A 26,800-nucleotide genomic window follows, 5' to 3' on the forward strand; every position below is an offset into this window, starting at 1 on the left:
GGTATTTCTGCAGTGCCAAGGCTGGACACTGGAGACCTTTATATATGGTGGCTGTTTGGGGAATCAGAACAACTTCCACACATCACAGGACTGTGTGAAGTCCTGCTGACATGTGTCCGGGTCCCAGAGGTGAGGGAAATGACAGGGCAGTTTGAGGGGAAGGGCTGGGGAAGCAGGCGGAGCTCAGGGCACCACACACCATTCACACCTACATGGTGTCTTTCCTCCTTGCTGTGTCCCAGGGGAAGTGGCTGAATTGTCCTGTGAAACCACACACTGAGCGTGTCCTTCAGGGGCCAGCCTGGCAGAAGGTTATCCGCTGGACTGTCCATCATGATAACTGGAGCCTTCTCACATGCTCCCCCTTTCTAAGATGGGAACACTGAGTCAGCTACTCTAGGAAGCCTGTCTGTAGTGCTTCTGTGCACCCAACCTAGGCTTGGAAAACTCACTTCCTTCTTGTTGGTCATCCCGGCCCCAGGAAGACTGCACATGCACATTTCCGGGAAAGTTTAGGATCGGTCACGATGACAGGTGTCCAGGTCTGGGGCTTCAGTGGTGTCCATCAACAAGTTCCATTCTTTTGGCAGAGGACGTGTGATCTGTGCTCTCTCCGACAAGGATCCATGCAGAGCTGGACTGTGGCTGCTTCTGAAACAGTCAGTCTCCTCCAAGTCGAACGAACTCAAGGCTACACTCCTCAGCAGAACTTTGCCTCTTTCCTTCCACCTGTGGGACTATATACCTTGGTTCTTTCTCATTCACTTTGCTCCAAGCTCCATGAGAGCAAGTCTTCACTTTATCCTAGCCCTTAGCACATTTCCTGGCACAAAGAAGACTGTTCATAATTATATGAGGAAGGAAGGGATGAATGCAGGAACACATCATTCAAACCTGAGAACTGTAGAGCCTACGGTTTTTGCCAGGATTTTTGTCTTTACCCCCATTCTCACTCCATCCTCACCTCATCCCCCTCCCCACCATCACTTCTCTCCCTGTGGATGGCCAGGGTAGAATCTCTGGTATCTGGTTCTTGGCGTAAGTGTTGGGATAGACCTTTTCAGAGAAGAAGCCACCATCCCCCACAATGATGTTGCATTTTCTTTTCTGTATTTTCAAACTAACATATTTTAATAAATTCATATGCAAATTAAACTAACTGGAGTGGAGTCTGGTTGTTTGCAACCAAAAACCGTAACCAATGGTTCCATGGAAATGGTGGTCCTTCTCACTGTTCTGCAGAGCAGCGCGCACCTCCCCCGTTTTCTTGTCCTCAGGCGAGACCCTACCAGGTATAGAAAGGCAATCCATCATAGCACCATGCACACTACACAAAAACTCAGGAGACAGACAAATCTACATGAAGGCTTTCATTCTTCACTTCTTGGGCTAGGTCACATTTGGGTGCAAGGTATCCTCCTGGACTCTCAGAAGGAGTAAAGACATGAGGCTCAGTTGTCCACTTTTCTGAGGACTCCCTCTCCTGAGGGTATGCATGGGGATGGGGATTCTTACTTCAGGTAAAGAAAGGCAAGTACCTTTTTTGTGTCCCAGGCTCTGCCCTAGCATTTTGCCTGCATTATTGTTTTCATCATCCTAGGAATCCTTCAAGGGAGGAAATGGAGGCAGGGAAATGGCTCTTAGCTGCTGTATTTGCTTCCTAACATCACAAGTCTCCACTGCCCCAAGCAGAGGGACTTTGATGATGCTTTTCTGCTCCTGCCTCTGGGAAGATGTAGGATGGAGACAACTTTGGAGGTCAGAGAGTATCTGTTTCATGACAGATGAGTAAAGTGAGGCCTGGGGACCACAGCAAGCACAGTATTTCAATAGACAAGAGCACTGATGATGCCGGTACTGGTACTCACTTCCTTGTAGACTTGGGCAAATTTCTCAACATCTCAGAGCATTAATTTCTTTAGTTATAAAGTAAGGACAATGCTTCTGCTTGTTAATGTTTCTAGCCAGAGACCACTAGAACCACATCTATTCCTAGTTGAACTAGTTGGGTTTATTATTCACAGCAGGAAGGAACAGGAGTCATCTTGGAAAGCAATATGATCTCTCATTAAGAGAATGTTAGAACTTACAGGATGTGGGCTTGTGTTAGGTGATTTTGGGGAGAGTTCCCGGAAGCTAGCTCTGCTCTGGATGGATGGTGTTAGGAACAGGGCAGTTCTCTGATTGGGTATCTTAATCTTAAGAAGGGAAGACTAGATGGAGTTTAGAGTTGTACTTGGTAAGTCAGCATCTGTCATTCACATGGAGCAGGAGAGGGGGACTTTTGGTCATTTTTGGTGGCTTTTATAATGTAGCCATTTGTGTTTAAACATGAGTGTAGAGTACCCTATTTTTGTCACAACATATCATGATCACAGAATACCCTTATTTGATGTTGATGTTTTGTGAAATATTTACATTCAGCAGGAGAACTAAAGGCCAGTGGTGGTGCCAGGGCTGCTCCTGGAATCAGAGGTTGCGTTTCTCTTTCTCTGTGAAACTCAGAGCATTATGATGAGAAGTAAGAGGATATGATGATATTTGTGAAATGCTTTGCACAAGTGTTGAAACTAAGCCCTCAATGAAAGACTGGTCTGATAACATTGCTGCTAAGTCACTTCAGTTGTGTCCGACTCTGTGTGACCCCATAGACGGCAGCCCACCAGGCTCCTGTCCCTGGGATTCTTCAGGCAACAATACTGGAGTGGGTTGCCATTTTCTTCTCCAGTGCATGAAAGTGAAAGTGAAGTCGCTCAGTCGTGTCCAACTCTTAGCAACCCCATGGACTGTAGCCTACCAGGCTCCTCCGTCCATGGGATTTCCCAGGCAAGAGCACTGGAGTGGGGTGCCATTGCCTTCTCCATGGATAACATTAATCGGAGCAAATAAAGTACAAATTATTACTAATAATTTGTTTAATTAATTAATATGTAATAATTAAAAATACTAACTATTATTTATAACAGTTTAATGTTACAGATTCATTACTAATTAGAAGAGTTTGGCTTTCAGTAGGTTTGGATGTTGCTGTGTGATCTTGGGCAAGTCCTTTCACCTCTCTGAGCCAAAGTTTCTTTTTTTGCAAAATAAGGTGCTGGTATCTGTTTTAAGAAAAACAAGGACTCTGCTCTTTTGAGAGTTACATTGATTTTGGTGTAAAGTTCTTCGAACTCCTCAGACCAACACACTTTTAAAAGAACACGGAGTATTAGTTTCCTTCGTTCCCAGTTTTTTAAATGTGTGGTCCAATGCATTTTAAAAAGGGACAAATAAGCATTTTGGGGGGAATGTCATGTTTCATATCCCCTTCAGAAAGTTCCCCGCGATCCAAAGTGTCACTGTTTCCTGAAATGGTCCCTTTCTTCCTCAGAGGTAACCTAAAGCACCTTTCCTTCCGTGACAGGCCTCACTCAGTTTGAGTCCCTTGTCCACTCCACGCTGCTCTTTATTTGATCTGCTGGTGTCTCAAAAATGTAGGTGGGTTTGGGGATTTCTCTTGGTTCTCTTTGGGATCAAGTCACCTGTTCCTTGGGGCTTTCAAGGTGGCTCAGTTGTAATGAATCCGTGTGCCAGTGCACGAGATGCAGGAGATTAGGGTCAATTCCTGGGTCGGGAAGATCCCCTGGAGAAGAAAATGACAACCCACTCCAGTATTCTTGCCTAGAGAATCCCATGGACAGAGGAGCCTGGAGGGCTATAGTCTATAGGGGTGGCAGAGTCCGACACGACTGAACACGAACACCCCAACCTGTTCCTCAGCCGTCAGAAGCCGCTCTATACGGCCCTCTGGTGGCCGCCTGAGGAAGTGCGATCTCCGCCTGAAGCTGCGCACACTTCCTCCCTGTTCGGCCGGAGCATTGAAGTCTTTTGGTAGCTGCCTTTAAAGGTTGTAGTTGTTGTTGTTAGCTTCTGGCTTGGGGGCTGTCTGTGTGCCAGAAGAAAGCTGTGAACTGCAGTGCACGAGGCTGAAGGTTCAGCTGGCAGCTGGGTTGCTGTTGTTGAGTCGCTCAGTCGTGTCGGACTCTTTGCGACCCCATGGAGTGCAGCCAGGTTTCCCTGTCCATCACCAGCTCCCGGAGCTTGCTCAAACTCATATCCATAGAGTCGGTGATGTCATCCAACCATCTCTTCCTCTGTCGTCCTCTTTTCCTCCTGCCTTCAGTCTTTCCCAGCATCAGGGTCTTTTCCAGTGAGTTGGCTCTTTGCATCAGATGGCCAAAGTATTGGAACTTCAGCTTTAGCATCAGTCCTTCAGTGAATATTCAGGGTTGATTTCCTTTAGGATTGACTGGTTTGATCTCCTTGCTGTCCAAGGGCCTCTCAAGAATCCTCTCCAACACCACAGTATGAAAGCGTCAATTTGTTGGCACCCAGCCTTCTTTACGGTCCAACTCTCACATCCATACATGACTACTGGAAAAACCATAGCTTTCACTAGCCGGACCTTTGTTGGCAAAGTAATGTCTCTGCTTTTTAATGTGCTGTCTAGGTTTGTCATAGTTTTTCTTCCAAGGAGCAAGTGTTTTTTAATTTCATGGCTGCAGTCATCATCTGCAGTGATTTTGAAGCCCAAGAAAATAAAGTCTGTCACTGTTTCCATTGTTTCCCCATCTATTTGCCATGAAGTGATGGGACTGGATGCGATGATCTTCGTTTTCTGAATGTTGAATTTTAAACCAACTTTTTCACTCTCCTCTTTCACTTTTATCAAGAGGCTCCTTAGTTCCTCTTCACTTTCTGCCATAAGTGTGGTGTCATCTGCATATCTGAGGTATTGATATTTCTTCCAACAATCTTGATTCCAGCTTGAGCTCCATCCAGCCCAGCATTTCTCATGATGAACTCTGCATATAAGTTAAATAAGCAGGGTGACAATATACAGCCTTGACGTATTCCTTTCCCAATTCAGAACCAGTCTGTTGTTCCATGTCTGGTTCTAACTGTTGCTTCCTGACCTCCATATAGGTTTCGCAGGAGGCAGGTCAGGTGGTCTGGTATTCCCATCTCTTTAAGAATTTTCCACAGTTTGTTGTGATCCACATAGTCAAAGGGTTTAGCGTAGTCAATGGAGCAGAAGTAAATGTTTCTCTGGGATTCTCTTGCTTTTTCTATGATCCAGTGATCCCTGGTTCCTCTGCCTTTCTAAATCCAGCTTGAACATCTGGAAGTTCTCGGTTCATGTACTGTTGAAGCCTGGCTTGAAGGATTTTGAGCATTAGCTTGCTAGTATGTGAAATGAATGAAGTTGGCCGCAAAGTTTGAATGTTCTTTGGTATTGCCCTTCTTTGGGACTGGAATGAAAACTGACCTTTTCCAGTCCTATGGCCACTGCTGAAATTTGGAATTTTCCAAATTTGTGGAACATATTGAGTGCAACACTTTAACAGCATCATCTTTTAGGATTTGAAAAAGCTCACCTGGAATTCCATTACCTCCACTAGCTTTGTTCGTAGTGATGCTTCCTAAGGGCCAGTACTGACTTCACGCTCCAGGATGTCTGGCTCTAGGTGAGTGATCACACTATCATGATTATCTGGTCATTAATATCTTTTTTTGTATAGTTCTTCTGTGTATTCTTGCCACCTCTTCTTAATATCTTCTGCTTGTGTTAGGTCCATACCATTTCTGTCCTTTATTGTACCCATCGTTGCATGAAATATTTCCTTGGTATCTCTAACTTAATACTGCCATAAATTAATAATTATTGATAAAAGTTAAAGAACTTTTATATTTGCAGTATTACTATTACTCTTATCTATCTAACATTCATTAAAAGGTTACTCTGTCAGTACTTGGACAGACCAAGCATTTAACAAATACAACTCTTTTATTCTCATCATGACTCTATGAGATTGATAGAGAAAAAGAAAAGCAACTTCTGAGTTCCAAGACCTGAGCTGGTACACAATGGTCCTTCTGTTTTTCTGCTCAACATAAACATTTTACAGAACTTCAACATCAAATGAGGCCATTCTGTGTTTGTGAAAGATCTAGAAAAAATAGTACACTGGATAATCATATTTGAGCATTGACAAAAGGAGCTAAATTACAGAAAGCATCAATATGATCAAAGCACCTTCCTATCTTGAATGACTGCTACTTCTTGACCAAGTACTGCTCTCAGAGCCTCGATCAAGCCTTCCCTTCTTAGATTTAAGATTATGATACTCAGTCAGAGAACTACCCCACTTCTTCACAGCCTTCATCCAGAGCAAAGACAGCTTCCTGAAACCCTCCACCAAATCACCTAATACCACCCACATCCTATAAATTCTTTCTAACATTTTCTTAATAAGACAGCATATTGTTTTCCAAGATGATTCCCATTCCTTGCTCTAGTGAGCAATAAACCCAATGAGTTCAACTAGGAATGGAAGTTCATCTAGGAACAGGGGTGTTTCTACTGGTCTCTGGCTAGAAGTATTAACAAGTAAGATTGTTATCCTTATTTTATAACTGAATAAAGGAAAACTCAGAGATGCTGAGAAATTTGTCCAAGACTCTGAGGAAGTGAGTAACAGCACCAGCACCATCTGTGTTCTCATTTATTTCATTACGGTGCTTGCTGTGGTCCCCATGCCTCACTTTACTGATCCATTGTGAAACAGATACTTTGTTTTCCCAAGGTGCCTCCATTCTACATCTTAGAGGCAGAGCTGGAAAACATCGTCAAAGTGGATCTACTTGGGAGGCTGGGAAGTTGCTGTGTTAGGAAATGAATGCAGCAGCCAAGTGTCATCTCCATGCCTCCATTTCCTCCCTTGAAGGATTCTTAGGAAGATTATAGAAAAATGCAGGGAAAATGCTAACACAGAGCCTGAGGCACTAAAAGGTAGTTGTCTTTCTGTAACTGAACTAAGAAGCCCCCTCCCCACATGCGACATCAGGGAATCGGATTTCTTAGAAAAGTGGACAACTGAGCCTCATGCCCATTCTCCTTCTGCGAGTTCAGGAGGACAACCTGCTCCCAAACTTGACTGAACTTAGAAGCATGAAATAAAAGCTGTCATGTTGAGGTGTGTGTCTAGCACGCTTCTGTGTAGCTTGGTGTGGCTACTAAGAGGTCAGTGAGGCTATAACAGGTTTGCTTCTTGTACCTGGTAGGGCACAGTCTCTGGACAGGGAATTTGGAGGTGCCCACTGCTCTGCAGAACAGTGAGGAGGACCACTATTTCCATGGACCTTATTGGTTAAGGTTTGTAGTTGCAAACAACAGGCTCCACTCCAGTCAGTTTAATTTTAATATGCATTTATTTAAATATAACCCACAGTGTTTGAAGTTACAGAAGGGAAAATGCAGCATCATTCTGGGGTTTAGGGGCTTCTTTATCCCAAACTCTTCTCTCAGTATGGATGCTGAGAACTGGATGCTGGAAATACCACCTGGCCACCCACGAGGAGAGCAGTGACGGTGGGCAGGGGGATGAAGGTGAGGATGCCGTGAGGATGGGGGTGAAAATGAAAATCCTGTGATAAAGCGCAGGCTCTGCAGTCACTCTGGTCATGGGGAGTGTGCTCCTACATCCCTTCCTTCCTTCCTCAAGTAGAACTGTCTCTTTGGTGTCAGGAACTGTGCTAAGTGTTTGGGGTAAAGGGAGGACATGTTCTCATGGTGCTGAGAGCTAACTGGATGAGACAGAAAAGGCATGTAGACCGTGGAAGAGAGGAAATAGGCTGGCTCTGCTGTGGAGGGTAGGGGAGAGAAGAACTGCGAGGAGACCTAATGGTTTAGAAGCAGCCACGGCCTAGCTCTGCAGGGGTCCTCCTCAGACTTCACATTTTCTGGGAGACACTCTTCGCGTGTCCTCTGCAAAAAGAAAGGAACTTGCTAAGTGCCATCATTTGCAGCCCCAGACCTGGACACTGGTCATCTTGACAGATCCTAGATTTTCCAAAAACATAGAAGCAGAGTCCTCATGACCCAAATGGCCTACAAGAAAGAAGTGAACTTTCCAAGCCTAGGTGGGGCACTCAGGAGCACTGCAGACCTGCCCTGGAGGGTGGCTGAAGCAGTGTTCCCATCTAAGAAAGAAGAGCATGTGATCAGGCTGAGATGACCACAAAGAGGCCTCCGGGGTTGACCTCCTGCCATCCTCTCCCTGGAGAACTCGCTCAGTGTGTGGTTTCACAGGACACTGCAGCCTCTCCTCCTGGCAGCAGCGAGGAGGAAGACTGTGCAGGGGGAATGGTGTGTGGCCCCCTGAGCTCCGCCCCTTTCCCCAGCCCTTCCCTCCCCCTGTGCCCTGGCCTCTGTCTTACCACAGGGAACCAGCCCCTTGACCACAGGTCTTCATGCAGTCCTCTATCGTTAGGAAGTTGTTTTTGTTCCCTCCGAGGCTGCCATATGTGAACGGCTCACAGTGACCAGTCTTGGCATTGTAGAAGTACCTGGGCATCTTAGTAGTGCCGTGACCTACCACTTTAGGCTCCAGGCAGAAGGCAGGCCTAGAATCTGCTGGAATGAGAGGGCCAGTTGTCAGTTATGTGGATGGTCATCACTGCTCCGAACAAGGCCAACAACTAGAACCACCAGTTTGTTTGGAATAGAGAATGTTAGGGTTGTGGAGGTCAAATTGAAAAGCCTATTTGAAAACCTCCTTTTCTGGATGAATTATGAATGTTGCTAGGGGTGACATGATGTAGTAATCATGTGCAAACATATGTCTCTTCATGAAGCCTTTTAAGAAAATCTGGCATAATGCCTTTGAAAAGCCTTAAAACTTCTGTAGGACTTCCCTGGTGATCCCGTGGTTAAGACTCTACCATGCAATGCCTGAGTCCAGGGTTCAATCCCTTGTCAGGGAACTAAAGTCCCAAATGCTGTAGACACTAAGTCGACAGACTATAACTACTGAGCCTGGGACCCGCAACTAATAACCAGCCCACCCAAATAAATACATAAATGCTCAAAAAAGAAAAAAAAAAAAACAAAAACCTCCACAAGTGTACAACAACAACAGGACAAAGGTAAAAAATATTCCCTATATGTCAATAATTACTGGGTCTGGATACCTGAGTTTTATAATACTATTAATATCCTCTGTGTTATGTGTGTGGTAAAAGCTTTCCATCATTAATAAAAATTGTGAAGGAATTGTGCTATAATGGAAAAAGGCATGAAGAAAACATAACACTGTGTTTGCTTCAGTTATTTCATGGGGATTCTATGAATGAATATTGATACTATATATTGTGTATATAAGGAGAAATATACATATTTGTTTTTTCATTGTTTTCCTGATGCTGATCCTAAAAATCTTGGTATTTCTTTTGTGATGAGAGCAATAACAGTGTCCTTTGATATGTGAAGTGGTTGAGTTTGGAAAGACTCTAATGAGCCCAGAACGGGCTCTGATTGCACAGGAAAGGTCTGCCTACTGGGGGGTGGGCACTTTCATTCCACCCTTCCCCTGGTCTATCCACTGCTCCTCTCCTTTGCTCAGCCTCAGGGAGGGTAATGGAGCTGTCTGTTGAACGACCTCCAAAGGCTAATGATTTAATGCATCATGACTAGGTAATGACGCCTCCATAGAAACTTCAACAGAGCAAGACATTCATGTTATTCAAGAGACCTGGGATCCACTCAGGGAATAACACTGCTCACTGGGGCTTTGTCTCTGCTCTTTACCCCCTCGAGGCCACTCTCTGAACTGCAGCCTGAAGGATTCTGTTATTATTCTGTCCTTCCGCATGGCTCCATCACGACCAATCCCTCAGTGAGTCCCTTTTTGTCTGAGAGTCAAATTCTGATTCTTAAAAAGTCCTACAAGCGTTCTCTCTACCTGCTCCCATGGCCTCGATGCCTCATCCCCTTCTACTCGTTTCCCCTCATATAAACCCTCTCATATCCAGCTACCCTGGTCCCTTCTGTTGCTCAGACACAACCAGGCACGTTATTTCTGCAGCTCTGCTCAGTGCCTCCTTATCACAGAGGGTTTCCTTGACCCTGTAGAGAAAAAGGACAGCATTGTTTCTCTGCCTTGCTCTCTATCTTCAAGAAACTGATAACCTACCATAGGATTTCTCCCCTTTGCTATTTTTATGTCATCCTCCAAGAAGGCAAATTACTTTGCCATGTTTTTTTGATAGCTGTGTCCCCATCCCCAAGAACAGTGCTTTAAAGGGACTTACTAACTCCCATTTTCATTCTCTCCACAAGTGCAAGGTCATCAAATAGAATGGGTATAATTGATTTCCTTTTAGTACAAAATCACCTTGATAATGGGGCACATCAACACAAAGGTCAATCTCCCTCTAACATTCAGTCTCCTGAGAGGATAATAAAATAGTCTGTCCTGGTAATCGTTAACCCTGAAGCCTCTGAACCCAGATATTTATGGATTTTTAAGGAGGTTTTCAATAGAGAGCCACTTTGATTAAATTAGTGGCCATTGCTCATTGATCTCGATCTCAGAGCCTGCCCCTCTCCCCAGAGGGGCTGGCAAGAAATTGGTGAAATTTCCAACCTCTGAATGGGTGTTTGAGTTTTTTGGCAGACAACCCAGAACCTGAAGTTTCCTGGGTTGCTTTCCCTGAGTGGTCTCATGGTCTATCAAAGAAAGTAGGTTCCAAGAGTTTCAGGATGCCTGGACCATGAACCAGGACAAGGATCAAATATAGATCAAATATATGAACAATAAAATAATAGTCAAAAGAGGACAAATGAAAGGGCCTGGAGACTTTACTCATATTTTCTCAGCCTAGGTCCCACGAGACAAACTACACAAGGGCTGTGTTTTTGCGCTCTTGAAGTTGATCTGCTCAGTGGTCCCACGTCTTTCTGCTTATTTTTAATAATAGAGGTATAATCATTATTTGAGCCCTCAATATGTTTTCTTGCAAGGATAAACTTCTTCAGATTAACGCATTGGTGGAAAATGGGCAAAATTGGTCATGAAATGTGAACAGATTCTTTATATTCACGATTGGTAAACTGTTCAGAGAACTCATGTAACATTTTCCCCTGTTCAGATGAGGAAACTGCAGATGACTTGCCCCAGGACACAAGCATGTGGGTGGTAGGGTCAGGACAGGTAACTTATGATGTCACAACCCATCGATTGCAATACCTGATTCCACCAGGAGTTTGGAAAATACGGCTTACTTGTAAGAGTTTCTGGATGCAGTGTCCTACTTTTATTACTTCCCCATCCCAAGCTTCATCTAAGCCCCCACCTCACAGGGCAGAGTGAGCTTGGGTTAAACCCTGACAGTGAATATGTGGCGTCTCTACCAACATCAACCAATTCCCCAGATACCTGCTGGGCATCCCCCAGTCAACTGACGCCTGATGTGAAATCTGTGCAGTTAATGCAGATCTCACGGGACGAGGGCTCAAGACTGTCCTCACTTTATAGAGCCAGTCACGTGTTCCCTTGTTACTTACACTTGTGACCAAACGGTTAAAATGTGGAGGTTCCATGACATCACTTCCAAGTTTAACAACTGAATGGAACTGATGATAAAACTTAGGAAAACCCTTACTGTTCTCAGATGAATATACATGAAAAGTTCACAAATAGTGAAATGGAGGGGATGTGTAGAGCAAAGGGGGAGTGGAGGTGTGTGGAGCCTCCATGTCTCAGTGAACACAGCACCCTCACATCACGTACTTGTGTTCACCACCCAGGAAACTCTCTGAACTTTAATATTTTTACATTTTTTTGAGGTTTCAAGAAGTAGGCTTATTGATTGAATCATTGGCCACTGGCCATTGGCCGGTGGTGACTGATCTCAGTCTCAGTGCCCTTTCCTCTCCCCAGAGGCACAGAAAGTACAAACCTTTATTCTTCTCACTGAGTATTAATTGCTGAGTATTGAATGTTGGGGACTCCTCTACTGTGTGGTTCTTGAGTTGTGCTCCGGAAGTCTTCACATGACCTATGAAGGAAAGTAAATTTCAAGAGTTTCAGGAGGCCTGGTCCATGAAACAGGATAAGGATCAAACATGGATAAGATAATAACAGTCAAAAAAAAAGACAAGGGAAAGGGCCTGGAGACTTTAACAACCATATCAGCGTTGGTCCCACAGCCTACCATACAAGGGCTGTTACTTGCTCTCCCTGCTTTTGCTCTCCTCTGTGGTTCCACATCTTTTGATTAGTTTTAATAATAGAGGAATAACCATTATTTGATAAAGAAATATTTTTACTTGTCCAAAGCAAGTAGGCAGAGAATTTTTTTTTTCAGATTTAATACACCATAGTGGAAAATGGACAAATCTGGCCATGAAATGTGAATAAACTATTTATTTACATGATTTGTCATCTGTACAAAGAACTCATGTAACGTGTTTCCCCTGTTCAGATGAGGAAACTGCAGATGGCTTGCCCCAGGACACAATCATGTGGGTAGTAGGGTCAGGAAAAGATACCGTGAGGTCGCAACCCATCGATACACTACCTGATCCTGCTAGGAGCTTGAAAATACCGATAACTGGTGAGTGTTTCTGGGAGCAGGGTCCTACTTTCCCTACTCACCTCTCCCCAAGCCTCATGTGAGCCCTCAAATCACAAGGGAAGGTGAGTCTGTGTTTTTTCCTGAAGCGAAATACGTGGTTTCTGCACTAACACCATCCGGTTCCCAACACCCGATGGGAGAACCAGTTAATTGACTTCTGACACAAAATCTGTGGAGTTTGGGCTGATGCCACAGGTTGGGGGATCTAGATTGTCCTCTCTTCAGAAGCCAGCCATGTGGTCTCAAGTCACTCATGCTTCTGACCAAATGACTAAAAATGAGAGTTTCTGTGACCCCACCTCCACGCACAATAATCAGGGGAACTGGTGACTGATCTCGGGAATACTCAATCAATGTACAGGGTAAAACTCAGAAAGAACGAAATGCAGGAGATCTGTACTGATCCCGGGAACACTCTTACTGTTCTCAATCGATGTACAGGGTAAAACTCAGAAAGAACGAAATGCAGGAGATCTGTACTGATCCCGGGAACACTCTTACTGTTCTCAATCGATGTACAGGGTAAAACTCAGAAAGAATGAAATGCAGGAGATCTGTAGGGCGAAGGGGAGTGGAGATGTGCAAAGCCTCCATGCCCTGGTTAGATGAGCACCCTCATATAACCTCCTTTTGTCACCATCCCAAACGCTCTCTGAATGCCAGTATTCTGGATTTTTAATGAGGTTTCACTAAATAGGCACACTGATCGAATCATTGGCCAGTGGTGACTGACCTCAATCTCAGTGCCCTCCCCTTTCCCCACAGGAGCAGAAAGTTCAAACCTTTATTCCCTTCACGCATTGCTTTAACCACTTCACGTATGAAACCGGATCCCGCGTTGGCAATCTTGGCACCTAGGAAAGACAAAAATGCCACAGTTTTCAGGAGTCTGAGACCATGAGCCGGGACAAGGTTCAAATATGGATAATAAAATGATAGTCCAAAGTGGACAAGGGAAAAGGCCTGGAGACTTTGCTAATATTATATCAGCCTTGTCCCAGGAGCCAGCCACACAAGGGCTGTGTTTCATGCTTTCCCTGCAATTGCTCTGCTCAGTGGTCCCAGGTCTTTGTGATTTATTATTATAGTAGAGGGATAATCATTATTTGACACATAAATATTCTTTCTCACCCCAAAGCAGTAGGTAGAAATATCTTTTCAAATGAACATATCCTGGTGGAAAATGAGCAAAATTGGCCACGAAGTGTGAATAAACTCTTTGTATTTATGACTGGTAATATGTTCAAAGAACCCATGTAACAGGTGTCTGCTGTTCAGATGATTTCCCCCAGGACACATGGCATGTGGGTGGCAGGGTCAGGACAAGATACTGCCCTGTCACAATCCATCTGACGTACTATCCTATTCTCCCAGAAGCTCTGAGAGTACCGATAACTGGTAACAGCTTCTGGGTGCAGTGCCCTACTTTCATTACTCCCCTGTCCCCAGGACTCACCCGAGCTCCCAAAGCACAGGGAGACTGAGTCTGGTTTTCCCTGACACCACATCTGTGGTGTCTCTAGAAACAACATGCAATTCCTCCAAACACCCACTGGGTGTCCAACAGGGCAATTTAATTCTGATAAGAAATGAGGGGAGTTAGTACAGATTCTGCATGTTGAGGGCTCAAACTGTTCTCAGCTCAGATGATAGGCGTGTTGTCCCAATTCACTCATGATTTGACAAAGGGTCTAAAACTGGGAAGTTCCCTTACCCCACCTTGGTGTTCAATAATGCAATAGATCTGACGACCAGACTCAGGAAGACCACTCTCATAGAGATCTCATGTTATCATAAAGGATAAATCTTGGCACAGCAATGTGAGTGAGAGGTGCAGGGAAAAGTGGAAGTGGAGGTGTGGGGACCCTCACATCACCGCCGTGTGTTACCACCCCAAACACTCTCTGAATGCCCACATTCATGGACTCTTATTGAGGTTTCACTAAACAGGCGTATTGATTGAATCATTGGCCAGTGGCACCTGTTCTCAATCTCAGTGCCCTCTCCTCTCCCCGGAGTTGCAGAAAGTTCGCACCTGTAGCCACACCACGGATGATATTTTTAATCATATCTTTTGTTGAATGCTTCTTAGGTCCCCGTCTATGACTTGTCTCCAGACCTATGAAAGACAGTAAATTCAGAGAGTTTCAGGAGACCTGGGCCATGAACCAAGGCAAGGATCAAATATGGAGAATAAAAGAATAGTCAACAGTGGACAAGGCAGGAAGCAAATATGTAAAATAAAATAATAGTCAAAAGGGGACAAGGGAAAGGGCCTGGAGACTTTACTAATACTGTATCAGCCTTGGTCCCAGAAGGCAACCACACAGGGCTGTGTTTCTTGTTTTCTCTGCAGTGGCTCTGCTCATTCATCCCAGGTCTTTCTGGTTATTTTTCATAAATAAAGGAATACTCATTATTTGACACCCAAATATTCTTTCTTGCCCAGGACCAGTAGGTAGACAAGTTATTTTCAGATTAATTAACATATCTTGGTTAAAAATGCACAAAGTTCACTACTTGCAAAGAGTTGAAATGTGTTTCACCTGTTTATATTCATGACTGGTAATCTGTTCAAACTAGTCAATCCTAAAGGAAATCAACCCTAAATATTCATAGGAAAGGCTAATGCTGAAGCTGAAGCTCCAATACTGTGGCCACCTGATACAAAGAACTGATTCACAGGAAAAGACCCTGATGCTGGGAAAGATTGATTGAAGGCAGGAGGAGAAGGGGATGACAGAAGATGAGATGGTTGGATGGCATCACTGACTCAGTGGACATGAGTCTGAGCAAGCTCCGGGAGATGGTGAAGCACAGGGAAACCTGGTGTCCATGGGGTTGCAAAGAGTTGGACATGACTGAGCAACTGAAGGAAAACAACAAATCTGTTCAAAAACCCATGTAACCTGTGTTCCTTGTTCAGATGAGAAAATTGCAGATGAGTTGCCCAGGAAACATGGCACGTGGGCGGCAGGGCCAGGACTAGATACTATCATGTACAACGCATTGGATACACTGCCTGATTCTGCCAGGAACTCTGAAAATAAAGATAACTGAGAACAGTTTCTGGGTGCCACGTGTACTTTCGTTACTCCCCACTTTTGGAGCATCGCTTGAGCCCCGAAATCATAGAGGAGAGTGAGTCTAGGTTTCCCTGACACCAAATATGTGGTGCCTCTACCAATAGCAAGCAATTCCCAAACAGCCACTGGGTGCCCACCAAGAAATTCACTTCTGTTTCAAATCCATGGAATTACTGCAGATTCTTCAGGTTGAGTGCTCAAGACTCTCCTCAGTTCAGATGCCAGCCATGAGGTCCTGAGTCACTCACTCATGCTTGTGACCAAATGGCTAAAATCAGGGCCCCTATGACCCCACCTTCAAATTCAACTACTGAATAGAGCTGGCAGCTGACCCTAGGAAAACCCTTGCTTGCTATACCCGGATTAATATACAAAATAAAACTCAAGGCAGCACAAGGGAGGCGATGTGCAGGGCGAAGGGGGGTGGGCGTGTGCCCAGCCCCCGTGCTCTAGTGAGCACAGCACTCTCACAGCACCTCCCTGTGTCCACCATCCTGCAAGCTCTCTGAGCCCAGTAGTTAAGTACTTCTTTCCAGGGCTCACTAAACAGGCATATTGGTTGGATCATCTGCCTTTGGTAATTGATCTCGCTCTCAGTTCCCTCCCCTGTCCTCAGAGGTGCTGGAGTGAGAGGTGGTGAAAACTATACCCTTTAAATGGGTGTTTGAGGTTTCTTGGAGACCAGCCTCATCTTGAAGGTGCCTTGAGTCACCTTTAGTGACTCATCTCATAACCTGTAAAGTCAGCAAATTCCAAGAGTTTTAGGAGGCCTTGGCCATGTCATGAGAAGGATCAAATATAGATCTTTTTATTACTACACTATAGTGAGGTTCAGGGACAAGGCAGGGACCAGGAATAGAGAGTCTCACAAATGGGGTTCCTAATCTGGTAGATTTAGGTGGGATATATATATCCCATATATACATATATACACACATATATACATATATATATTTAATATATTTCCTCATGAGAGTCATAATGTCAGTGGAGTTGAAAGCTTACAACTTCAGCCTTCCCTGGTGGTCCAGTAGTTAAGAATCCACCTGCCAATGCAGGGAACAGGGATTGATCCCTGGTTTGGGAAGATTCCACGTGCCTCATTGCAACTAAGCAGGTGAACCACAATTACTGAGCCCAGATACCTCAAGCCCCTGCTCTGCAATGAGAGAAGCCACAATGAGAAGCCCATACACTGCAACCAGAGTAGCCCTGGTTACTAGACAATGTCATCGCATAGCCAGTAAGTCCAACACAGCAAACCCAAACAAAAATCCTGCCCAACATGACAGGAGAAATCCAGAAAGGGTTGGCAGTACTCACCCCACACCTGCCCTGCCCCCTTCCATAGACTTCCATCATTTCCCTCCAGTCTGTAGAGGAGAGGTGAGGCTGGACCTACCTTCATGCTGGATATGGTGTATGTTCACCAGGGTGCTGTCCACCAGGATAACCAGGAGGAAGAGAAGGGCTGCGGAGAGGCAGAGCCGGTTCATCTTCGTGGCCTTGCAGGAGGGCTCCTGAGGATGCTGGGGATGCACTGAGCTTTAATATCCTGGCTGAGGGGTGGGATCAGGTGATGAGGAAGGGAGTGGGCAAGGGGAGGAGCTGGGTCAGTCCTGTTTATTGCGTAATCTCCCTACAAAACTATGCCTCTGGCTTCTCTCTACAGGGGCCTAAAGTCCAGTAAAAGTACTTCTCAGATTTGACTCTACCTGTGGGTCTCCTGTAAACACAGATAGTGATTCTAATATGTTGACTCAGGGAGCATCCCAGGACCTAGAGCAGTGCATGGCATGTGATAGATAGTGAGTGGATGAGACAAATCACAGGACCTATAAGTGAACAGCAGTGTGTGAGCTCAGGTCCTTCTTTCAGCCTCCTGCAGGTGTCATCTCACCTGGACCTCAATGCCCTGACCCCCTCACCTAGCACAGATGACAGGTGTGACACAGGCCACCTTCCTGCAACCACTGTCACAGCTTCTGCACTGGATGGACACTTACTGTCTATCAGACACTGGTCCAGGCAGGAACTTAGCTGGGGAAGCTGATGTCCTCCTGGGCTGTGACCCTCCAGTGTGTTCACTGTGGTTACAGCATGAGCACTGGAATCATGGAATATTGAGGGAATACTGATGCTGTCACTATAAAGAAATATCAATTCCTATTCTTGGCACAGAGCTCCTAACACTGCTGGAGTTTCCTGAGAGATGAGAGAAACAAGGAGACTTTTGTCATGTGAGGGAAGGGGCTAGTAAACACTCAGTCTAAACCAAGGATGGAGTGTGTTATCAGGGTAATCAACACTTGATTGGGGGAGTGGGAATTCTCATTTCCACCTTTCCTCTTTCCCTGCCCCCACACCTCAGGGAGGGGTGAGAGGTGGAGGGCGAATCCATCACAAATGCCTAAAGATTGAATGATTTGTGATGAAGTCTCCACAGAAATCTCAACAAAGCAAGTCATTTATGATCTAAAAAACTGAGATCTACTCAAGGAACAACACAGGTACACACTCCACCATGGCTCACTGGACCACTGCAGCAGCCTGCCCAGGGGCCTCTGTCTCTGTTCTTATTTCCGAGGAGCCACTCTCCACTCTGCAGACTCAGGGATCCTCTTAAAACTTGAATCCTATTGCATGGCTCCCATGACCAATCCCTCAGTGACTCCTCAGCTCTCTCAGAGTCAAATTTGGATTCTTATAAAGTCCTACAAAGCTCCTCATGACCTACCCCCATGGCCTCTCTGCCTCATCCCCTTCCACTCCCCTCCCTTTACCCACTCAGCTCCAGCCACCCTGGTCCTGGCTGCTGCTCAAACACATCAGTCTCATTTTTGGCAGCCTCTGCTCAAGGCCTCATTATTCCAGAGTGTTTCCCTGGCCCTCTACAGTCTCCTGAATTCCCATCACTCTCTTTTTTCACAACACTCATCACTATCTGCCATAGGATTTTCCCTGTCTTCATTGTCTGTCGGCCTCTCAGAAGGCATATTATTTTACTATATTTTGTTTACAGCTGTTTTCCTACACCAAGAAATGTGCCTTCTGGGACAAAAATCCTATGTATTTGATAAATATTTGTCACGTATACGAATCTCCCATGTCATCCTTATTTCAAGTGCACAATAATTGAAAACTCTGGATATAGTAATATTCCTTATATTCTATTAGATAATGAAACCTGTCTCTCTCTATATATATATACCTGTATTTATGTATATACAAATATGATGAAACCTGTCTCTCTATGTATACCTATGTGTGTGTATATGTATATATGTATACACACACACACACACACATACACACACATATATATATAGCTACACTCATCGCTCAACAGTAAAAATTGTCTGAAATGTAGGAGACCTGGATTAGATCCCTGGGTCAGGAAGATCCCCTGGAGAAGGGAATGGCTACCTACTCCAGTATTTTTGCCTGGAGAATTTCCTGGACAGAAGACCTTGGCAACCTATAGCCCATGGGGTCACAAAGAGTCAGACACGACTGAGCCATTAACACTTTCTTTCACCTGTGCATATAATTATGAGTCTCCTCTAACATCATATATCCCAATAGGAAAATGAAATAATCATCCGACAGGACCAGCAAAATGAGTTGCCTTGAGTTTTGACTTATATTTTACCAGTTTGGAAAGAACAGTTTTTGCGCCTTGAGCAAACTCCCGAAAGTACTGCATTGCCTTCTCTTCCCACAGTGGTCTCCAAAGGTAAGAAGCCCGGTTGTCACTCAATGTTCTGATTAATTTCATCACAAAGAAGTGCTCATTATTTGACAGACAAATTTTTTTTGAAGGGCTGGTGAGGAAATATATGCAGATAATTCTTTTGGACTAAAACATTGTGGGGGAAACTAGACATCATTGACCATGAATGTCAAGCTCTGAATACTCATTGACTGGTTTTCTTTTCAAAAAACTCAAGTAACCTGGTCCCCCTGTTCAGGAGAGGAAAGTGCAGATGACTTCCCTAGGACAGAAAACATGTCAGTGGTGGGATCAGGACAAGTCACAGTACATTTAATCAAGTACATGATTCTGCCAGGAATTCTGAAAATGCAGAGAACTGGGAGGGGGTTCTGAGTGCTCTGCCCCACATAATATAGTCTCAGGGTCCTGACCCTCATACCAGACACAAATGATAGGGAAGTGTGAGTCTGGGTGTTGCCCCTGACCCCAAACATGCTGGGTCTCTACCAACAGCAACTGGTTCCCCAACACCCACTGGGCACCCAGGAGTCAATCCACTTCTGACACTAAATCTGCAGAGGGGACCCAGACCCCACAGGGTGAGGGCTCCCTCCCTGAGGACGGCCCACACTTCAAGTGTCGATCACAAGTCCTGGGGTCACTTACATGTGTGACCAACTGGCAATAAACTGAGAGCTTAGAAGACTCATCTCTAAGGTTCAATAACTTATTAGAACCACTCACACACCTCAGGAATGCTCTTTACTTACTGTGCCCAGTTGATGTAAAGCATAAAACTCAGGGACAGGGAAGTGGGAAAGCTTATGATAAATGGGGAGTAGAGGATGCCGAGACTCCAAGCCCTCTCAGGACTTCCCCCCCTCACATTCCCTTGATGGTATCACCTTCTCTGAAGCTCTTTGAACCCAATGTTAATTGAGGGCTGGACACAGACAATTTTATTGAATCTTTGGCCATTGGTGACTGAAATCAGTATCAGTACCTTCTCCTGTCCCCAGATGGACTGGGCTTGATAGTTCTAACCCTCTAATCACCTGATGGCATGTTCTGCAGTCCAGTCCTATCCTGACACTATCTCAGGTCCCATCCTTCACTCATCTCATGATTGAGAATATACAGAAAATTCCAAGTGTTTCAGGGGGCCTGGGGCATGGACGGAGACAGGGGTCAAATTTGGATTTTGTTATGACACTGCAGTAGGATCAGGGTCAAGGCAGGGACCAGAAATAGGGTCTCACTTATGAAGTCCCTGATCTGGCGGAATCAGGGGGGATATGCCTTTAACAAAGCAGAACACATAATGATACCTCTTGAGAGGCAAGGAATTTCCCTGAAGTGAAAACTGCTCAATTTACTGGAAGAAATGCAGAGAGGTTTTGCTGCACCCACCTCAGCGCCTTCCATGGACCCCGCTTATCGCCTGTCCCCAGGCTGTAGAGGAGAGGTGAGCCAGGACTTACCCTGGCACTGGTTCCTGGTTTCACCCACCAGGTGCCCAGAAACACAAGAAGGGCTGTAGAGAGGCAGAGCTGGCTCATCTTTGTGGCCTTATAGAAGGGTTTCTAAGGAAAGCTGGTGGAAGACTGAGCTTTTTGCACTCCAGCTGAGGGGTCAGAACAGCCAACAAGGAGAGGAATGAGGAAAGGAATGATCAGGGGTCAGTCTTGTACAATGTGTAATCTCCCCACGTCTCATGGTCCTGCTTCTGCCTACTGGGGCCAAATGCTCAGTAACTTTGATTCTCAAACTTGACTATGCCTGTCGGTTTCATAGAAACACAGGGTGTGATACTAAACATTGGATTTTGTTCAATATGGTCATTCAGGGAACATCACAGCTCTTAGAAAAGTGCATAGCAAGTGATGGATGGTCATTCTGTGGATGGAAGCATATCAAAGGTGGATAATGGAGCAATACTGTGTTAGCTCATGTCCCCTTTGCAGCCTCCTGCAGGTGTCTTCACATCTGGGCTTCTATGCCCACCTGCCTCAACTGTACCTACTTAAGAAGACAGGTGTGACCCAGGGAAGCTTCCTGCAACCATTCTGGCAGCATCTTTACTGGACCCACACAAGCTGTTCACCTGGCATTGGTCTAGACAGACGGTGAGTCAGGGAAAGAGCATCTGTATCGGGGGCACAAACTCTGATATTTTGGGTAGAAAAAAGAATAAGGGAGTGGTCAGAAGGGAAGCAGAGACATACATGTCTCCAGAGCATGATCACCCCTCACCCCCATCTGGTTTCACCAACAGGAGAGCTGTCTGCCTGAGTGGACTCCAGGGGACCTCGGAAGAACACCGGTAACCACCTCCTTCTTCCTGCTCTCCCTCAGTGGCGATGGGACCATAGGACCTTGGTTTGGGCACCAGCTCTGTGTTTTCCAAACTTTGTTCCTGAGGATTTAAATCCCCCAGAGTCCTGTGTCCTCAGGTATCACATGAGATCTGTGCTGCCCACATCATGTGGTTGCCGTGGAAGCAATGGAGGCAACAGGCATGTATTCCTTCTCCCTGAGAAGTCTAAGGCCTTTGTAGTATTAATAATAACAGTAATGAGTAGTTACACCAGGTAAAACTTAAATTCTTCATTGTGGCAGGCATTATCCTAAGCACCTGACACATATAATTCATCTAATCCTCAAAGATCTTTAAAGAAAGATGGAGAAACTGTTGATATTTCCTCATGTGACTGAAGAGGTACCTGAGATAACAGGAAATAAAGTAATTTGCTTAGGTCATAGCTTGTAGAGAGGGGATTGGGACCCAGGGATCTGACTTCAGAGTCTGTGCACATGTGCTCTGCTGCATTGCAAGCTGTAAACTAGAGTGCACCCATTAGGTGTGTTGTTGTTCGGTCACTCAGTTGTGTCTGACTCTTTGTCACCCCATGGACTGCAGCACACCAGGCTTCCCTGTCCTTCACTATCTCTCAGAGTTTGTTCAAACTCGTGTTCATTGAATCAGTGATGCCATCCAACCATCTCATCCTCCATCGCCTGCTTCTCCTCCTCTCCTCAATCTTTCACAGCATCAGGGTCTTTTTTTCCAAAGAGTTGTCTTTTCGCATCAGGTGGCCAAAGTATTGGAGCTTCAGCTTCAGCATCAGTCCTTCCAGTGAATAGAATCAGAGTTGATTTCTTTAGGATTAATTGGTTTCATGTCCTTGCTGTCTAAGAGACTCTCAAGAGTCTTCTCCGTGACTACAGTTCAAAAGCATAAATTCTTTGGTGCTCAGCCTTCTTTTTGGTCCAACTCTCATATCCATACATGACTACTGGAAAAACCACAGCTTTGACTATATGGACTTTTGTCAGCAATGTTAGGTCTCTTCTTAATATGCTGTCTAGGTTTGCCATAACTTTTCTTCCAAGGAGCAAGCATCTTTTAATTTCATGCCTGCAGTCACCGCCTGCAGTGGTTTTGGAACCCAAGAGAATAAAATATGCCACTGTTCGACACACCCACCATCCCTTCTTGTATATTTACTTGCAGTTACAGCCATGTAACTTCCCAGGTGGCGCTAGAGGTAAAGAACCCACCTGCTGATGCAGGAGACACAGGAGATGTAGGTTTACTCCCTGGGTTGGGAAGATCCCCTGGAGAAGGGCATGGCAACCCCCTCCAGTACTCTTGCCCAGAGAATCCCCCATGGGGAGAGGAGGCTGGTGGGCTACAGTCCATAGGGTCGCAAAGAGTCAGATGTGACTCAAGCGACTTAGCACAGCACACAACCATGTAACACCGTTGAGAAGGAAAGGAGCTCAGTCCTGAGTTACCCTAGGATAGAATGGCCTTAATAGCCAGTGACTCACAAAACCAGCCACTGTGAGTGGAGGGTCTCCTCTCTCCTGCGGCATCTCATATGTACCATTTCATTTAGCTTCATGTCAATCTTATGGCATCTGGATTCTCATCCCATTGTGTCAAGGAGAAAGCAGAGGCTCAGAGAGGTAAAGAGACTTCCTCATTACTCTCAACTTGCAGATAGCACAAATAGGACTTCGGTTTAGGAGGCCTTCTGCCCTTTCCTTCCTCCTGCCTCAATTTGTCTACCTGAGACCAGGGAGCAGCAGAGACTCCCCCTAAGAGCACAAACTTCTCTCTTCTCCCCCCTCCTCTCTCATCTGTCTGTCTTTCTCTCCCAGTGTCCTCCTGTCCTGGTCCTCCTCAGTTTGACCCACGTTAGAGCCCCAACCCCCACCCCTGGATCAGAGGTCCCCTGATGAGCTGGTCCCCCCTCCACCTCCCTCCTCCCTACTCATGAGTGATTGAGATCTCTGATTAGAAACCTCCCCAGTTCCTGAGGGCATCTTCAGAGAAATCACAAGACAGGAAAATCACAGGGTTTGTGTCTGGATAAAGACCAGAGAATCCAAAACTCTGATATCAGGTCATATCTCTGCCCCTTAATCCTCAGTTTTTCCCTCAAAAAAAGGGAGAAATTTGAATTCCATAGTACTTAAGGCCACATCCTGAAAGGATGGAATGTACACTGGGTATGCAGAAGATGTTTAGATTTTTCTGAGGCTTTGTCCTGTGACCATCATTCACATCTGAGTCATGGGTGGTCAATTTCAGGCTACATGATAAAACAGCATCTGGATTTTTGGAAATAAGTAGTTTGCAATCTTAGAATGATGTTGTGAATACTGTTTTTGTTAGGATAATTTTCAGGATTGAAAGGAAAAGCAGAAACCAGAGATTGCAAATCCGGCTAGCATACAAGTATTATTAACCCACATAGTACTTTCTACAATTATGAAACATTTCTGGGATTTAACAGTGGGAGATTTTATAGAAAATGAACTCACATTGTTGGAAAAATAAGCGATCTGGCAACACAGTCTTGACATTTAACAAGAGCCCTCTTCTGTTACATGGGATTCTCCAGGCAAGAATACTGGAGTGGGTAAACATTTCCTTCTCCAGGTGATCTTCCCAATCCAGGGATCAAACCCACATTTCCTGCATTGAGAAGCCACCTTTACTGTCTGAGCCACCAGGGAGCAGTGGGTCTCAACTATGAGTGAGCTTTAGAATTCATTAAACATTTGTTGAAACACAGATCTGAGACCTCCACTTTCTGAGGTTTGATTTGGTAAGACATGGTTGGGACCTGAGTATCTGCATCTACCAGGTTTCTGGGACTGAGGATGTTGCTCAAGGGACCACGTTCTGAAAGTCGTGAACTAAGCTAAGGAGAGATGCTTTCTTCTCAGGAGGGGAGTGTTCTCTCCAGTTTCCATAATCCCCGCCATTCCTTTTTGTCCCTCCAGCCTCCACCCCCGCTCCAAATATGTCCAGTCATATTTGGCTGGTCCAGGGGCATTTAACATTGTGACCTATGGGATGGGCTCACAGTAAGTGTTCAGGAAAACGTGTTAGTTTCTTTTTAGCTGCTATGTCATGTCTGACTCCTGACTGTAACTCGTCAGGCTCCTCTGTCCACAGGATTCTCCAGGCAAGAATACTCGAGTGGGTTGCATTTCCTTCTCCCAGGGAGCCTCCCCTCCCAGGGATCAAGCCCACATCTCCTGCACCGGAAGGCAGGTTCCTTACCACTGAGCCACCAGGGAAGCCCTCACCAAAAGGTAACTTGTTATTTCACAGTCTTATGAGTTAAATATTATCATTCTGATTTTGGGGCTTTCCTGGTAAGAAAGAAAGTGAAGTTGCTTAGTCTTGTCCGACTCTTTGCGACTCTGTGGACTGTAACCTACCAGGCTCCTCCATCCATGGAATTCTCCAGGCAAGAATACTGGAGTGGGTTGCCATTTCCTTCTCCAGGGGATCTTCCCAACCCAGGGATCGAATTGGGGTCTCCCGCATTGCAGGCAGGTGCTTTACCCTCTGAGCCACCAGGGAAGCCCTCTTTCCTGGTAGCTCAGTGGTAAATAATCTACCTGCAATGCAAGAGACACAGGTTTGATCCCTGGGTTTGGAAGATCACTGAGAGAAGGAAACGGCAACCCACTCCAGTATTCTTGCCTGGAGAATCCCGTGGGCGGAGGAGCCTGGCAGGCTAAAGTCTGTGGATTAGGTACAGTCAGACACAACCTAGCGACTGAGCATGCACACACATTCTTATTTTAGACACGAAGAAACAAAGTTCACCTAAGGAAAAGTTTCTTGTTGAAAGAAAGAAAGCTAAAAATCAGAAGGAAGACATGTATGAAAAGGGTTAGTTGTGTGTCCCATTTCTTTTAATGTTACTAATACACAAACAACACTCAGGTGAACTAGTCTGTTATTAGCATAATGATGCATTGAAGATATTGAACATGACTTTATGAGTGTCAAATCATATTTATCAAGAAAAGGAGGTGGGTCCTAGCAGTCGCGGCTGTGGGAGGAGGGGCAGGGTCCAGGCACTCAGGTTCCGGAAGGTTCTGGAGGTGACGGTGGGGTGGAGGATGAAGGTGAGGATGCAGTGAGGAAGAAGATTAGGACAAGATCCTGGATTTAATTCCGGGGTCCACAGTCATTCCAGTCATGTGGAGCTTTTCTCCTTCCTTCCTTCCCCCAATATTTATGGACTGACTGTAGCCTTTGTGCCAGGAGCTGTGAGAAGGTCTAGGGATAAAGAGAAGACTTGCTCTCATGGTGTTTAGGGCCAACTGGATGAGACAGAACTAAACCAAGTAGCCCCACGGGGGAAATGAAAGAGGCAGATTTCTGCTGATGAGGATAGAGTTGAGAAGCAAGAGAATGCGGAACATTTTCAGAAGCAGACAGAGTCCAGCCATGGGTGGATCCTCCTTGTCCTTCAGCATCTCAAGGGGGCACAGTTCACAGGTCCTCTGTGAAAGGAAAAGTGAAAGTGAAGTCGCTCAGTCGTATCCGACTCTTTGCGACCCCATGGACTGTAGCCTACGAGGTTCCTCCATCCATGGAATTTTCCAGGCAAGAATACTGGAGTGGGTTGCCATTTCTTTCTCCAGGGGATCTTCCCAACCCAGGGATCGAACCTGGGCCTCCCACATTGCAAGCAGATGCTTCTACCGTCTGAGCCACCAGGGAAGCAAAAGGAAAGGAACTTGCTAATTAATACTTCTGAAGACCCAGACCTGGATACTGCATAACTGGACAGGTCCTAGACCATCCCAGGAAATAGCAAACCACTGTCCTCCCAAGACCAGGATGGCCACCAAGAAGGCAGCGAATTCTCTAAGCCAAGGTGGGGCACTCAGGAGCAATATAGATGGCTCTGTAGGGTGAGAGGTGACTTTGTGTAGGGTGACTGACTTAATGCTCCCATCTGAGAAAGGAGAATATGGGAGTAGTCTCAGCTTGTCATGATGTGGCTTCTAGGTGTGACCTATGCTACGCTGGCCCGTGGAAGACATGCTCAGTCCATGGTTTCAAAGGACACTGCAGCCACTTCCCCTGGGATGCCCTGAGGAAAAATACACTGTGGGTTGGTGAGGATTGTGTGCTCTCCTGAGCTCCACATCTCCTCAGCCCATCCTCTACCTGTCTTAGCCCAGGGCCTGATAGCACCACTGTGGGTCTGGAACA

At 45.6% G+C, this 26,800-nt stretch overlaps 1 protein-coding gene across 1 annotated transcript; it reads right to left on the reverse strand.

Moving 5' to 3' along the window:
• Window positions 1-8,255: 8,255 nt before the first annotated feature.
• On the reverse strand, window positions 8,256-17,173 carry LOC133258793 (trophoblast Kunitz domain protein 1-like). The gene is made up of 5 exons (XM_061435514.1): window positions 16,948-17,173; window positions 14,495-14,578; window positions 13,242-13,313; window positions 11,782-11,880; window positions 8,256-8,455 (listed from the first exon to the last, which is right to left on the reverse strand). Exons 1-5 carry the CDS (start codon window positions 17,039-17,041, stop codon window positions 8,256-8,258), a joined length of 549 nt encoding a protein of 182 aa, XP_061291498.1. The 5' UTR covers window positions 17,042-17,173.
• Between the last annotated feature and the right edge of the window lie 9,627 nt (window positions 17,174-26,800).

This window comes from Bos javanicus, chromosome 13 (genome assembly GCF_032452875.1).
Source record: "Bos javanicus breed banteng chromosome 13, ARS-OSU_banteng_1.0, whole genome shotgun sequence".
Taxonomy (NCBI): Eukaryota; Metazoa; Chordata; class Mammalia; order Artiodactyla; family Bovidae; genus Bos; species Bos javanicus.